The 13,434-nt window shown below is 37.2% G+C and overlaps 2 protein-coding genes across 2 annotated transcripts in view; one reads left to right on the top strand and one right to left on the bottom strand.

The window, feature by feature from the left end:
- Positions 1-13,434, bottom strand: part of LOC113043514 (phospholipid-transporting ATPase ID-like) — a 260,088-nt gene that overhangs the window by 130,867 nt on the left and 115,787 nt on the right. The gene's annotated exons all lie outside the window — the stretch shown is intronic.
- Positions 592-8,267, top strand: LOC113043520 (kelch domain-containing protein 4-like). Its single transcript, XM_026202965.1, has 12 exons — positions 592-920; positions 1,019-1,110; positions 1,186-1,264; positions 1,686-1,784; positions 2,003-2,139; positions 3,490-3,582; positions 4,004-4,166; positions 5,031-5,109; positions 5,254-5,462; positions 5,546-5,960; positions 7,300-7,425; positions 8,016-8,267. Exons 1-12 carry the CDS (start codon positions 822-824, stop codon positions 8,075-8,077), a joined length of 1,653 nt encoding a protein of 550 aa, XP_026058750.1. The 5' UTR covers positions 592-821; the 3' UTR covers positions 8,078-8,267.

Raw genomic sequence — 13,434 nt, 5'->3', positions numbered from 1 at the left:
TGTCATTTCTGAGGAGATGGGTGTCAGAGCTTCATGTCAGGATGGTAAACGAATATGAACTGTATCAGTGCACCCTGTTAACACATACCACACTGTTCAGAGGAATGTAGAGGCTTCATATCTATATATGATTTGAGGTTTATAAAACCTTTTCTGGGTCAGCAAACTAAACAGCAATGTGTTTGTGTGTGTGTGTAACTCTGGACCACAAAACCAGTCATAAGGTTCATTTTTTTTTACAATTGAGATGTACTGTATACATCATCTGAAAGTTGATAAATAAGATAACTTTAAGTTTTTTAGGATAGGATCATATTTGGCTGAGATACAACTATTTGAAAATCTATAATCTAAGGGTGCAAAAAGAAATAAAAATGGAGAAATTCACCTTTACAGTTGTCCGAATGAAGTTCTTAGCAACACATATTATACCAAATATACCTGAACTTATGACTGGTTTTGTGGTCCAGGGTATATTTATGCAATAATTTATAATAATGATATATGTTATGCTTTATTATTATTATTCAAGAGAAGTATGACATAAGCCCCCTGCTGTCTGATGCAATGATTTAAAAAAAATGCTAATTTCATTTAATCTAGGAATGTTTAAATCGTTGCGTTTGTGAAGTTTCATCAGTACGACAATATTCACCCGCTCCAGCGAGTGGCGCTACAGCGCAGAACTGTTAAAAACAAACCATCGAGGAACGTGTTGCCTGCGGAAGTAGTTCTGTGCGTCGGTCTTGTAGTTCATTTAAAGCTCCATGTGGCTGTAATTGTCGCGCTTAAGTCATTCTGTGCCTTTTAAAACAATCAAAATGGGTAAAAAGGGTAAAAAAGAAAAGAAACTGAAAGGAGCGGAGAAAACAGCCGCTAAAATGGAGAAGAAGGTGTCGAAAAGATCGAAAAGAGAGGAGGTTAGTGAATTTATTGCTTAAGACGCCACCATTAGCACTCAAATAAACAATAAATCAACACGAATGTAATAATTTGATTTTGTATTTTATGCGATTAGGAGGATTTGGAGGCTTTAATAGCAGAATTTCAGTCACTAGACGCGAAAAAGACGCAGGTTTTGGAGACGCCGTGTTCCCCTCCGTCCCCCAGGTGTGTGTCCACATGTCCAGGTGAGTCACATGTTTGTTTCTGTCACACCTGACTGACAGCTCGCGCTCTCCGCAGGTTGAACGCCTCTCTGTGTGCGCATCCCGAAAAAGACGAGCTGATTTTATTCGGAGGGGAGTTTTTCAATGGGAAGAAAGTAAGTAGTCGTGTTGGTAAATCTGTTGCTATGTTTTGGAGCTGGCCAATCCTTTATTATGTTCCAAGTACCATCCTGAACACCTTAAGCTTGTTTTATTATTGTATTTCTCATTTGTAAGTTGTTTTGGATAAAAGGTTTTTTGCTAGTAAGAGATGGTCTACTTGGTAATGACTAGCTTGGACCAACTAGAAACCAGCTACCAGTTTAATTAAACTGGATTTTCCACCAGGACATGATCTATTGATATCATGTATTGTTGACATAGATATTTATGTATTATATCAATATACTGTTGATATATTCCTATGAAATACTGTATGTAAATACATATTAATCAGTTTGTCACTGTTTCAACCGGAACAAAAACTGTGTTCCTCCCAAAAAGCCTCAAGTCAGTTAAATGTTTCCTTTCTTTCAGACGTTTCTATACAATGAATTATACTTCTACAACATTAAGAAAAACATCTGGGTGAAGGCAGAGATCCCGAACCCTCCTCCAAGACGCTGCGCTCAACAGGTACTCTTTTAACTTATTTAATTTGTTGGTTAAACCTCATATTTGAAATATACAAAATATAACAACATTATAACTTATATGTGCAAACAACAAGATGGAACAGATTTTGTATTAAAGCTGGATCTGTTATTTCAGACTTCACCACCAGGGGTCAGACTGTCTTAACAGAAGTCATTTCTCAAGCATGTTTCTGTGGCTCTCTCTCCATCTCTCTGCAGGCTGTGGTGGTTCCCCAGGGTGGAGGGCAGGTGTGGATATTTGGAGGGGAGTTTGCGTCCCCTGACGGCGAGCAGTTCTATCATTATAAAGATCTGTGGGTGCTTCACCTGGGGACACGCACATGGGAGCAAATCAAGTGAGTATTGTGTTGTTTTTGACAATTCACTGAGGACTGTGCAATACTCAAGTGATATATTGCAAGTCATAGAACAGCATTCTTATTTAAAGTCTTGACACCAACACATTTATTTTTAAGCCAAAAGCTTTTAAAATGCACTTGAAGACAACATGATGGCTAAATATAATCAAAATAGTTTGAAAAAAGTGTGAATGATTACCATGTTTATCTACTATAGTATCAAAGATTGCATAAGTTATATCAAAATATCATGGATAATTTTGGAAATTTTCAGTGCATGGTATTCTAAAGGAAAAGTGTTTATATTTATAATATTTTATCATAATACAATATGTAATAGCATACATGTACCTATAATTATAGCTAATATATAACTTTTTCTTCTTTTTTTTTTTAAGTCAAGAGAAATTCATCACAAAAGTCAAATGTATTGTGAAAATTGCTAATATTTTCCTGAAAAGGACCATAGATAACTAAAACAATAAAAATATAAAAAAATTGCTAAAACTGATACATTTTATATATTAGTGCTAACAAAATATGAATCGCATACAAAATCAAAGTTTGTTTACATAATGTGTGTGTACTGTTTATGTATTGTGTGTGTATATATAAATACACACATTCAGTATATTTTGTAAATGTTTACATGTATATAGATGTATATATTTAATATTGTTTTGTTATTTATACTATATCTTAAATATATACATGCATGTGTTCGTATTTATATATTCATAATAAATAAACACCATACACACTCATTATGTACACAAACTTTTATTTTGGATGTAATTAATCACGATTAATCATTTGACATCACACATACATATATATATGTATATATATATATATATATATATATATATATATATATATATATATATATATACACATACATATATATATATATATACACACACACACATATATATATATATATATATATATATATATGTGTGTGTGTGTGTGTGTGTGTGTGTGTGTACACATTACAATAAAAAATGTCAGAAATAAACAACAAAATTACTAAAACTTTAAAATTAAAAGAAAAACGGCAATTACAGAAATAATTCTAAATATTAATTATTATAATAGGATCTCAGTTAAACTAAATGAACACTGAAAAAGACAAAACCATTCATTAAGATTGAATTCTTTAAGTTGAACCGGAAGTCTAATTGTGTTTGGTCTTTATGAGAGCTTAGCTGGGACTTTAAGACCCGTGTCCACCTGTGTTTCGTCGTCATGCTGTGATTAGAGGTTACAGATGTCTAAATTAAACAGGATTGACTCTTGACTGGTGTCCTAGCCGCTTGTTGAAATATGTCCACTTTGTCCTCTCAGAGCTCCCGGTGCTCCGTCTGGCAGGAGTGGACATCGAATGGTCCTGAGCAAAAGACAGCTGCTTGTGTTCGGAGGCTTCCATGAGAGCGCCAGGTACAGACAGGGCTCCCCGACTTCAGCCTGTCAACATTCAATCTTGTATTAGAAGAAAAATTATTGTTTTTGCTCTACTACTTTTTGGAGTGAGATTTGTGCCTCTCAAAGACAACCATGACCTGTAGAATTTTGTAAACGTATTAAATATTCGCTTTTTTTAAATGTTAATTTGAATAATTTTTATGCAAGTATTATAAATACTGCAACACACACACACACACACACACACACACACACACACACACACATACATATATAAATATATATATATATATATATATATATATATATATATATATATATATGTGCGTATGTATGTGTGTGTGTGTGAACATATAATCTGTATGTATATATACAATTTAAAACATTAAATACTCTTAAAATATTTAGTTTTTGTTATATGTTCTCTGTTTTACAGGGATTATATTTATTATAATGATATTCACGCTTTTAACCTGGACACATTCACATGGAGCCGTCTCCAGCCCACAGGAACTGGCCCCTGTCCCCGTTCAGCCTGTCAAATGACCCCCACTCCCGACGGCAACAGCGTCATCATCTACGGCGGGTACTCCAAAACTGTACGGTTTGGTTATTTCTGTGACTTTCTTTTTTCTTTTTCTTTTTATTTATTGATATACACTGAAATTGATTCATCAGGTTTTACATTTACATTAATCTATGAGTGAATGTGAATATATTTGAATATTATATTGAGTATAAATGTTTAATTTGTGGAAATCTATCATTTTCACAAGAAATATTAAGTAGTTTTTAACATTATTAATGATAAGAAATGTTTCTTGAGCAGCACATTTGCATATTAGCATGTTTTCTGAAGGATGGTGTGACACTGAAGACTAGAATAATGCTGCTGAAAATTCAGCTTTGCATCACAGGATTACACTACCTTTTCAAATATGTTAACAGTTATTTTATTATGTAATAATATTTCACAATAAGACTGTCTGTACTGTATTTTTTCAGTTAATGTAGTTCATTATAGTACGTTTGTTCTAGAGATACTAAGAATACAGTGGTACTACTAAATCACGTATAAAAAACATTGTCATGGTGCATGGAAAAACTCCATGGTAGTACTATGTCCAATAAATCATGACAGTTTACAGTAGCTTAATTCATATGTTATAATACATTATAACTATTCGTGTAACAAAATACATAAAACCTCAACATCCTCCCTCCATATAAAGACGTGGCATTTCAGGTTAAAGTGTAAGGGATTTTAAAACTGTTCACACCTTATATGTCCATCATTAGTTAAGCTGTGTTACACTTGGCTTCTTTTTGCAAGGGCATGTTGATGGCAACTGCAACTGCTCTATACAGAGAACCAGGTATTGTGTCATTTCCAGGAGCTTGTCCTTGAGTAAACCCATGAGAGTAAACAGATGTAGGTGGTCATGACTGCTTTTCTCTTCCAGAGAGTGAAGAAGGATGTGGATAAAGGAACCATCCATTCTGACATGTTCCTGCTGAGGAGGGAAGGCAAAGAGGAGCAAGGTACCATCATTAGGGCCTCCACGGTCATCGCTAGTTTAAACCTGGGCTGCGTCTCTATCCATTTCTCCTTTTTGTTTGGAAAATCCACTTTCTTGTCCATGTCTGAAAAAGATTTTCAGATAATTTTATGCTCTTGTCCTGCAGAAAAGTGGACATGGACACGAGTGAACCCTTCAGGAGTCAAGCCCCCTCCTCGGTCAGGCTTCTCTCTGGCGGTGGGCCCCGGGGGCCGGGCGCTGCTCTTCGGTGGCGTCTGTGATGAGGAAGATGACGAGTCTCTGGAAGGAGACTTTTTTAATGACCTCTACTTTTATGATATCAACAAAAACCGCTGGTTTCCTGCTCAGCTAAAGGTTAGTGTAATGTTTTGATTTAGTAAAGCCTCTAAAAAAAGCCCAAAAAACATTTTATATATACATTGTCTTTTTCTTGGCAGGGCAACAAGTCAGAAAAGAAGAAGAGGCGCCGTGGGAAGAAGGGAGAACAGACGAATGAAACTGAAGGGGAGAAAGAGGAGGCACAAGGTCCCACTGAGATTATTAAAGAGATCGTGGCCGAGGATGGAACGGTTATGACCATCAAGGAAGTGATTCCAGCTGCACAGGCAGAGGAGGACAGTGAGGAGGAGGAGGAGGAGGAGGACGATGGCGAAGAAGAGGAGGCGGCTGCAAAGGCTCCCCTGGTGGAGCCCTGTCCTCGCTCCAGCGCCATGGCAACGGTGAAGCACAGCAAGTTGTACTTGTATGGAGGAATGTTTGAGGTGGGAGATCGACAGTTCACCCTCAGCGATCTCTACAGCCTGGACCTCCATAAGATGGACCAGTGGGACGTTCTAGTGGAAATGGACCCCAGTAAGTGTAAAGAGAGTCCAGAATTCACAGCTGCTTTCAGAATATCTGTCTGTCTGTCTCTATCAGTCTCTGTCTGTCTCTATTTATCTGTCTGTCTGTCTGTCTGTATCTATTTATCTGTGTCTGTTTGTCTCTATCTATCTGTCTCTGTCTGTCTGTCTATCTATTTATCTGTCTGTCTCTGTCTGTCTGTCTCTATCTGTGTCTGTCTGTCTCTATCTGTCTGTCTGTCTGTCTGTCTCTGTCTGTCTGTCTCTATCTGTGTCTGTCTGTCTGTCTCTATCTGTCTGTTTCTGTCTGTCTCTGTCTGTCTCTATCTGTGTCTGTCTGTCTGTCTCTATCTGTGTCTGTCTGTCTGTCTCTATCTGTGTCTGTCTGTCTGTCTCTATCTGTGTCTGTCTGTCTGTCTGTCTCTATCTGTGTCTGTCTGTCTGTCTGTCTCTATCTGTGTCTGGTCTGTCTGTCTGTCTCTATCTGTGTCTGTCTGTCTGTCTGTCTCTATCTGTGTCTGTCTGTCTGTCTGTCTCTATCTGTGTCTGTCTGTCTGTCTTCTATCTGTGTCTGTTGTCCTTGTCTTCTGGTCTGTCTCTATCTGTGTCTGTCTGTCTGTCTGTCTCTATCTGTGTCTGTCTGTCTGTCTGTCTCTATCTGTGTCTGTCTGTCTGTCTGGTCTCTATCTGTGTCTGTCTGTCTGTCTCTATTCTGTGTCTGTCTGTCTGTATCTGTGGTCTGTCTGTCTCTATCTGTGTCTGTCTGTCTCTATCTCTGTCTGTCTGTCTGTCTGTCTCTATCTGTGTCTGTCTGTCTGTCTGTCTCTATCTGTGTCTGTCTGTCTGTCTGTCTCTATCTGTGTCTGTCTGTCTGTCTCTGTCTGTATCTTTATCTATCTATCTATCTGTCTGTCTGTCTGTCTGTCTCTTTTTTTTGTCATTTGTTCTATGATATTTGTCTGTCTGTCTGTTGGCAGTGTTGCCAGGTCTGCGAAACAAAGCCCAGTTTCTATTAGGACTACAATCAAATTTTGTATGCAGTTTTCTCTCTGTTGGGGGTGGGGTGGGGGGTTCTGTCAAAAACATGTTATGGGGGGGTGGGGAGAGACCACTTTAAACCGCAGACTTAAAAACAACCCGCATTGTAAAAGTAGCCCCAATTCCACTATAAATCTTTGGAGTTGATAACATTCTGTTGGTTTCATTAATCTGTTGTTTGTTCTATCCATCGTTTGTTTGTCTGTCTGCTTCTCTATCTATCATTCTATTGTTCTATCTATATGTTGTATTGCAAATAGTTCAGTACCAAAATGTACAAGCCACACTCGAGCACTGAATTCTTATTACAGAGACGCAGGAGTGGCTGGAAGAATCCGAATCAGAAGAGGATGATGATGAAGAAGCAGAAGCAAAGGGCGGTGATGCTGAAGAAGATGACGAGGAAGAGGAGTCGTCCGAAGAGGACAGTGAAGAAGGTGTGTATCTCGAATTGCCAATTTAGCATTTTGGACACGTGTGAAGGAGAAAAGTATTGAGATAGTAAGTTTAACGTTTACTTACACACAGTTCAAAATGATGCCTGTTTAAGAGATTGAAAGGCCATCCCTGAGGGCGGACACGTACATTTTCCTTTAATGATCAAGGCCATGATTTGGGTCAGGTCCATGAGGTAGACATGAGCAGATGACAAAGGGTTTAGCTGCCAAGACCCCGGTCAACATCCACTGATTCTCTTTGACAACCAGAGCTGTGTGTTTTGCTTTGGGGTCCTTCTCGCTTAAATTCATTATTGTTAGATGCCTGTTTCGCTTGTCAGTTGTAATAACATCACTCGTTGTTAGCTTGTGGCTGCTTTATGGTTAGGTAGTATGCTAAACAAAGAGACTTTGTTACCTCATCATCCACTCAGGGGGCGTTTCATGTTCAGAGTATCTCCATTTCAGCACTTCAGCTCTCAGAATAAAGTGAAGTTTTTTAGGAGAACCGAAAAGTTTCTAGATTTTTAAAGAGAACAGAAGCGGTAACCTGGACAGATGTTGACATTTTCTCTGTATCTCTCCATCAGATTGCAGAGCATCCTCCAGTGAAGCCCGGAGAAGCCCTTGCGGATTATCAAACACGGACTGAGAAATACTGGCTGGGGTCTGGCCCGAGCCAACATGGGTCCTGAAGCCAAAGAGAAGAAAGTACAAAAGGTCGGCCAAGCCATGGCCAAGGTGTTCTTTGAGGATCAGGAATGAGATTTTACGTGTCTGTGTGTGTGTCTGCGTGTGTGTGAGAGAGAGAGAAGACAATTAAAGGGTTTGTTTGTGAGAAAGCTAATGGATATGGTGTCATTATATATTAGCAAGCTGTGTGTGTTTCTGAAAGTGAACAAAAGAGAGCGAATGGATGTGTGTTTGAGTTTAAAAAAAGCGAAAGCATGTTCTTTCTGACTTTAATGTTTAAAAAACACGGCCTTACTCTTTCTCACTATTTTGTCCATGTGTTTTTATTATTAATAACAGAAGCTGAATCTCAAAGTGGTTTGATTATTTGAATTCAATTATTTGCTTTCCGTGACCCTTTCTACTCGGATTCAGAAGCCATTTTTAGGTTGTAACTACTGCTCTAAATCGTACTATGCGAAGTAATATTTATTTTTTCATAATATTTGATCAAATTATTTAGCATAATCAAAAACGTTAATGTCCAACCCTGCTACATATCTGTTGATGTGCTCTACTATAGTGATAGTTACAGTGTCTCAACTGCAGTCATTTTGTCATTCACCGCTTTTTAAAATGCTGTATTTGTCTAAACGGGAGCGAAAAAGCACCAAATATCAGAACAGATGTGTTCTGTGAAAGACATCTATAAGAAGTTGTGTCTTCGAGCTGAAGAAAGCTAAATCAGATGGCCAAGTGGCAATCACAGTTTCCAAATGAAAGGCGCTTCTCACATTGACCTATTTTTTGTTGGCTGTGAAGAATAAGCGATGTAGAAAGAGAGGCTAATGAATAATGAATCGCGGATAGAGAAATGGATGAGGTTACGATTATGCAGCCAACTGTCTCTCATCTCCCCTCTTTTATTCTCTCCATCTCGCCATCTTTTCTCAATCTGACTTTCTTTTTAAAAAGACAGTTTATAAATAACTGAAGTCGCCGTTTTTTGCAGCCCTGCTCTGACGTCCTGAAGCACATGGATCTGCTGTCGTCAGAGACACATCAGAAGAGTGTGAGAGAGAGAGAGGGAGAAACAGGGACAGATTGCTAGTTCTCGAAGATGTTTGTAGGTCACGTTACTTGATTGATTCCATTTATTTACCTAGTGGCTGTCTTTATGACCTCATTAGTGTTGTGAACCAATAAGAAAGCGAGTTTGATAGAAGATAATGATTCATAATTGAAGCTTGACTAATTCTATCGCTCGGGGACATGCTTCCTCACATTGTCTAATTTGTTTGGACACGGTTTAAAAGGCTTGTAAATGGAGCCATTTAATGATCTTTTACTGTCTAAAGGTGTTACAGTGAAGTTCCAGAAAGAATTGATATAATAGACTCTCGCAAAAATCTAGCAAGGGCACAGTAAAATTATCAAAAGTGTAAAGACGTTTAAAAAAAAAAAATTGGCACAATTGTTTCAGCTTCATTTGGTGAGCCTAAGAGACTAATTAAAAAATAACATAAAATCTTGCTAACCAATAGTGTTTATATAATCTTTTTCTATATTGCATGTACTTTATGATAAATAAACCATTGATTACCAAATGCAAATCTCATTTTTACAGTTTTACAATTCTTACATTGTCATCATTTGATATATAAAATGAGTTTAATACAGCAATGATTTTACTGGCACATTTTTTACTCATTACTGTAAATGCAAAAATATTTCCCATTTAATTCAAATTTGCTTGAACATTTCAAAATCATAAATAATGTTATATTTTAGTTTATTGCACATCAAACCAAATATACATTTAGAACGCTTTGAATATAAGGCACGTGTCGCATACGGCATTAAAACAACACAATTATGAGTAAATAATGACTTCATTTTATTTGGGGATGAATTATCCCTTTAATAATTGAGTCTAATTTTCTTTATGCAAAATCCTGTTTTGATTTGAGGTGTCCTGGAATGTTTTTGTGAGCTTTGCCTAGGGCCCTATGTTACGGGTCGTTTTGAGAGCTCTTTTTTTCCATCTTGACTTCCCGTCCTTACCAATAGATTTAAAGAAATCACCCATAATCCTCTTCTAGTGCTGGGGACAAGGCTGAACTCAACTCAGTGATTCAGTTACAGTAATCTCAGACAAAATTGGCTTAACTTCCCTAAGCAACGTCCACCAAACAACAGGCAGTCGGTCAGCCGCAGTTTTGGGTGGAGGGGAGACAGATGCGGTCATGTAAAAACACCACCGATGTCCAGTAGGGTTCAAGGAAAGTACACTGGTGTAATGTCATTAAATTCAAGGCACGTCTCGACTCCGTATTGCCAGATCTCGCTAGAAAAATAGAAAAAAATAAAACCTTAAATAAGAACTATCCTGTACGTATATTTGTAAATAAGAAGCATACCAAAAGATCTCAACCTGCAGCTGCGCATCGTATGCACATTATTGTCGCTTATGGATCGCTTATGATGAGCTAAACCCAAACTACTGTACTAAGAAGCGTAATAATTGCTTTTTAATAAGTGGACATGACAACAATACAAGAGCCACGCTCTGAAAAATGCAAGACTTGTGGGCAGTGGGAAAAAACAAGGCCTCGAGACGTTTTTTTTTAAATGTTCAATTTACTTAAAGTAATATAGTTGTTTTTGTGAGTGTGTGCCATGAAGGTGAGTAAATAATAACAGAATCAGGCAAACTATTCTTTTTAGATTAAGAGGTTTTGCACAGATGTCTCTGAATCTGGTGCGAATCTTTCGTGTCAGTTATGGGGATCTTTACGGTTATTTTGTAAGCAGTCCTCATGCTTCAGTGGATGTTGAGAACAGAAGGGATGACATGGGGTAGTTTCTACAGGAGAGGACAAGGATGAAAGTAAGGGGAAAGAGACCAAACAAGGACAAGAGAGAGAATTGAAGATGAAATAAATTGGCTTGTGCCCTTGCAGACTATTGCAAATTGTTTTGTTTTTTCTTTTAACTCTGAATCCATCAAGAAGATTCATTTACATTTTTGACATGTTGTGGAGGATGTCTTGACAGTGCTGTTTTTATCCCTCTTCAGAATAAGATCATTCTCATATGTGTAATGTGTGCAGAGAGAGAGAGGCACAACCATATTTTTTGGTCACACCTGATTGAGAACAATTTCTGTATGAAGGTTGCTATAGTGAGGGCACACTCTCACTGGGGAAATCTTCATGCATCACCTGTTTGTCCGTTTCATTTGCAATCTTATGCACAGAGAATCTTCTATCACTTTCACTCAAACTTAATTTAATACAAAGAGTGAAAAAATGGCTGTATTTTACCCCGAAATCAAAAGAAAAAAATAAGAATTTAGCCTATACTTTGAAAGAAATAAAGAACTATTACTTTTATGTAAAATTGTCATTACTATGCTTCTATTATATTATTAATATATATTATAAAAACTGTTACTGTATTACAATATTTATTTTACTTTATTACTGAAAAAATACTGTAATATTTTTTTTTCTATTAAAATCAAAATAAAGGTACAAACCCGAATACAATTTTAGAAATAGGTTACAATCAAAATAAAATACAAATATTTTTTGTGACTATTTTAGAACTATTATCATTATTATTTGCATTGTTTCTAAGCACATCCCTCCCTCATCACCACCACCAACAAAATATATATATTTTTTCTAATAAATATATATATTTTTAGTCTTTTACAAATATACAGAAATGTTTGTTTTTTTTAATTTGAAGTTTATTTATCAATTCATTATTTGGGGGGTAAAACATGACTTCCCCTTATTTTATGATTTAATTTAATTTGTTATATTTGGTAAGTGGGGGTTGGGGTCCGCAATATGATTTTTATCTTCTGGAAATGCATCGAAATGTGACAACATGTTACTTTTGGAACATACGGAGAAAGAAAGGTCAAAAAAACAAAAACAGACTCAATAACCACAACACAAGAGCTTTACTTTCAAACACTTTCATTATTTTCTCCATATAACTCAAAAAGAAACAGACCCCCAGGAAAAGTAAAGAACTGAATGATAGAGGAAGAGAGAGATAAAAGAACTGGCATGCTGGGCATGCTATAGGCGCATAGGTGACTGATACATCCAGGTCAAACGGTACAAGAGCCGGCGGAGTGGGTCAACTGCAGCAACTTCCTGCTTCAAAGACCCTTTGGAATCCCACCATCCCCCGTCCACAACAGCCGTTGTGGTATCACAGCAAGTTTGCAAATTTCTCGGCCCCACCAAGGGACTAGAGTTGAGCAAATGTATGACTCCATACATTTGGGCCCCCAGCTTGTGTTCCTTTACATCAGCATAGATGTTATTTGTACATTTCATTTTGTTGTTTGTTGTTGTCCTTTTATTGGCTGGATAGAGAAACGGGAGAAATATGTGGAAGGAAGGGAAGTGGGCGAGAAAGAGGGATAGAGAGAGTATACAAACTGTGAATGAATCATTGCCAGGAGGACAGACTCAAGGGGGAAAGTACAAGCCCATACACACATGCTATAAAAACATCTCAGTCTCTGCGTTCTGTTAGCTGGCTATAAAAAAATAAACAAAACCCCTCTCTTTGATTGTTTGTTTTACTCGTTTTAGTTTCGTCTTTGATTTTGGAGCGGAAAGGCCGCTGGATGCCAAGACCAGCACTCGGACCACGGGTTCATCGTTGGCAAACCTGATCAGATCTGTTTCACTATGTATCATGGCGTTGGCCAATAAAACAATAGTTCGCAACACACAACAGTTTGTAAGTATTTGGCCAAATTGGTGGCGAATTTGTAGAATCTCATTTGTAGGACTGTTACACTCCTTTGAGGTGCGTTCTCATGGTTAAATTTTACTTACAAATGGTATGTTTTCCATACAAGTAAGATCCATACAAAATCACCAATTCGTACAATATCTTATAAATTCGCACTAGAATGTGTTGAACAAGTCCAAATTAAATTTAGCAGTTTTTATGCTGGATCCAAAACTTACTAGCACACTTTTCTGTACGTTTTTTTCCCCAATAAGGTCATCTATACAAAACTAAAACATACGTTAGCATGCAACTTTGTTTTTTTTTTCTTTTACTTTTACAAAAACAAGGCAGTCGGCATTTTTCAGACGTCTTGCAAATAGCTAAAAAAGTTTTTTTTTTCTTTTATCAATAAATATTTGTTTTCGAAAGCAGCAATCGGGAAAAAAAAACATTAACAGTCTTGAATGTCTGGTCGGGAACGCCAGCATCTCGCGCAGCATGTGGCTTTCAGGTGTGCATGGTGAGGTCGGCAGGTGCTCGCACGTTCTTGTGATTTCATCAAAGAGA

Source organism: Carassius auratus, chromosome 25 (assembly GCF_003368295.1).
Source record: "Carassius auratus strain Wakin chromosome 25, ASM336829v1, whole genome shotgun sequence".
NCBI classification, from domain to species: domain Eukaryota; kingdom Metazoa; phylum Chordata; class Actinopteri; order Cypriniformes; family Cyprinidae; genus Carassius; species Carassius auratus.
This window is presented reverse-complemented; position numbering and strand designations above follow the sequence as displayed.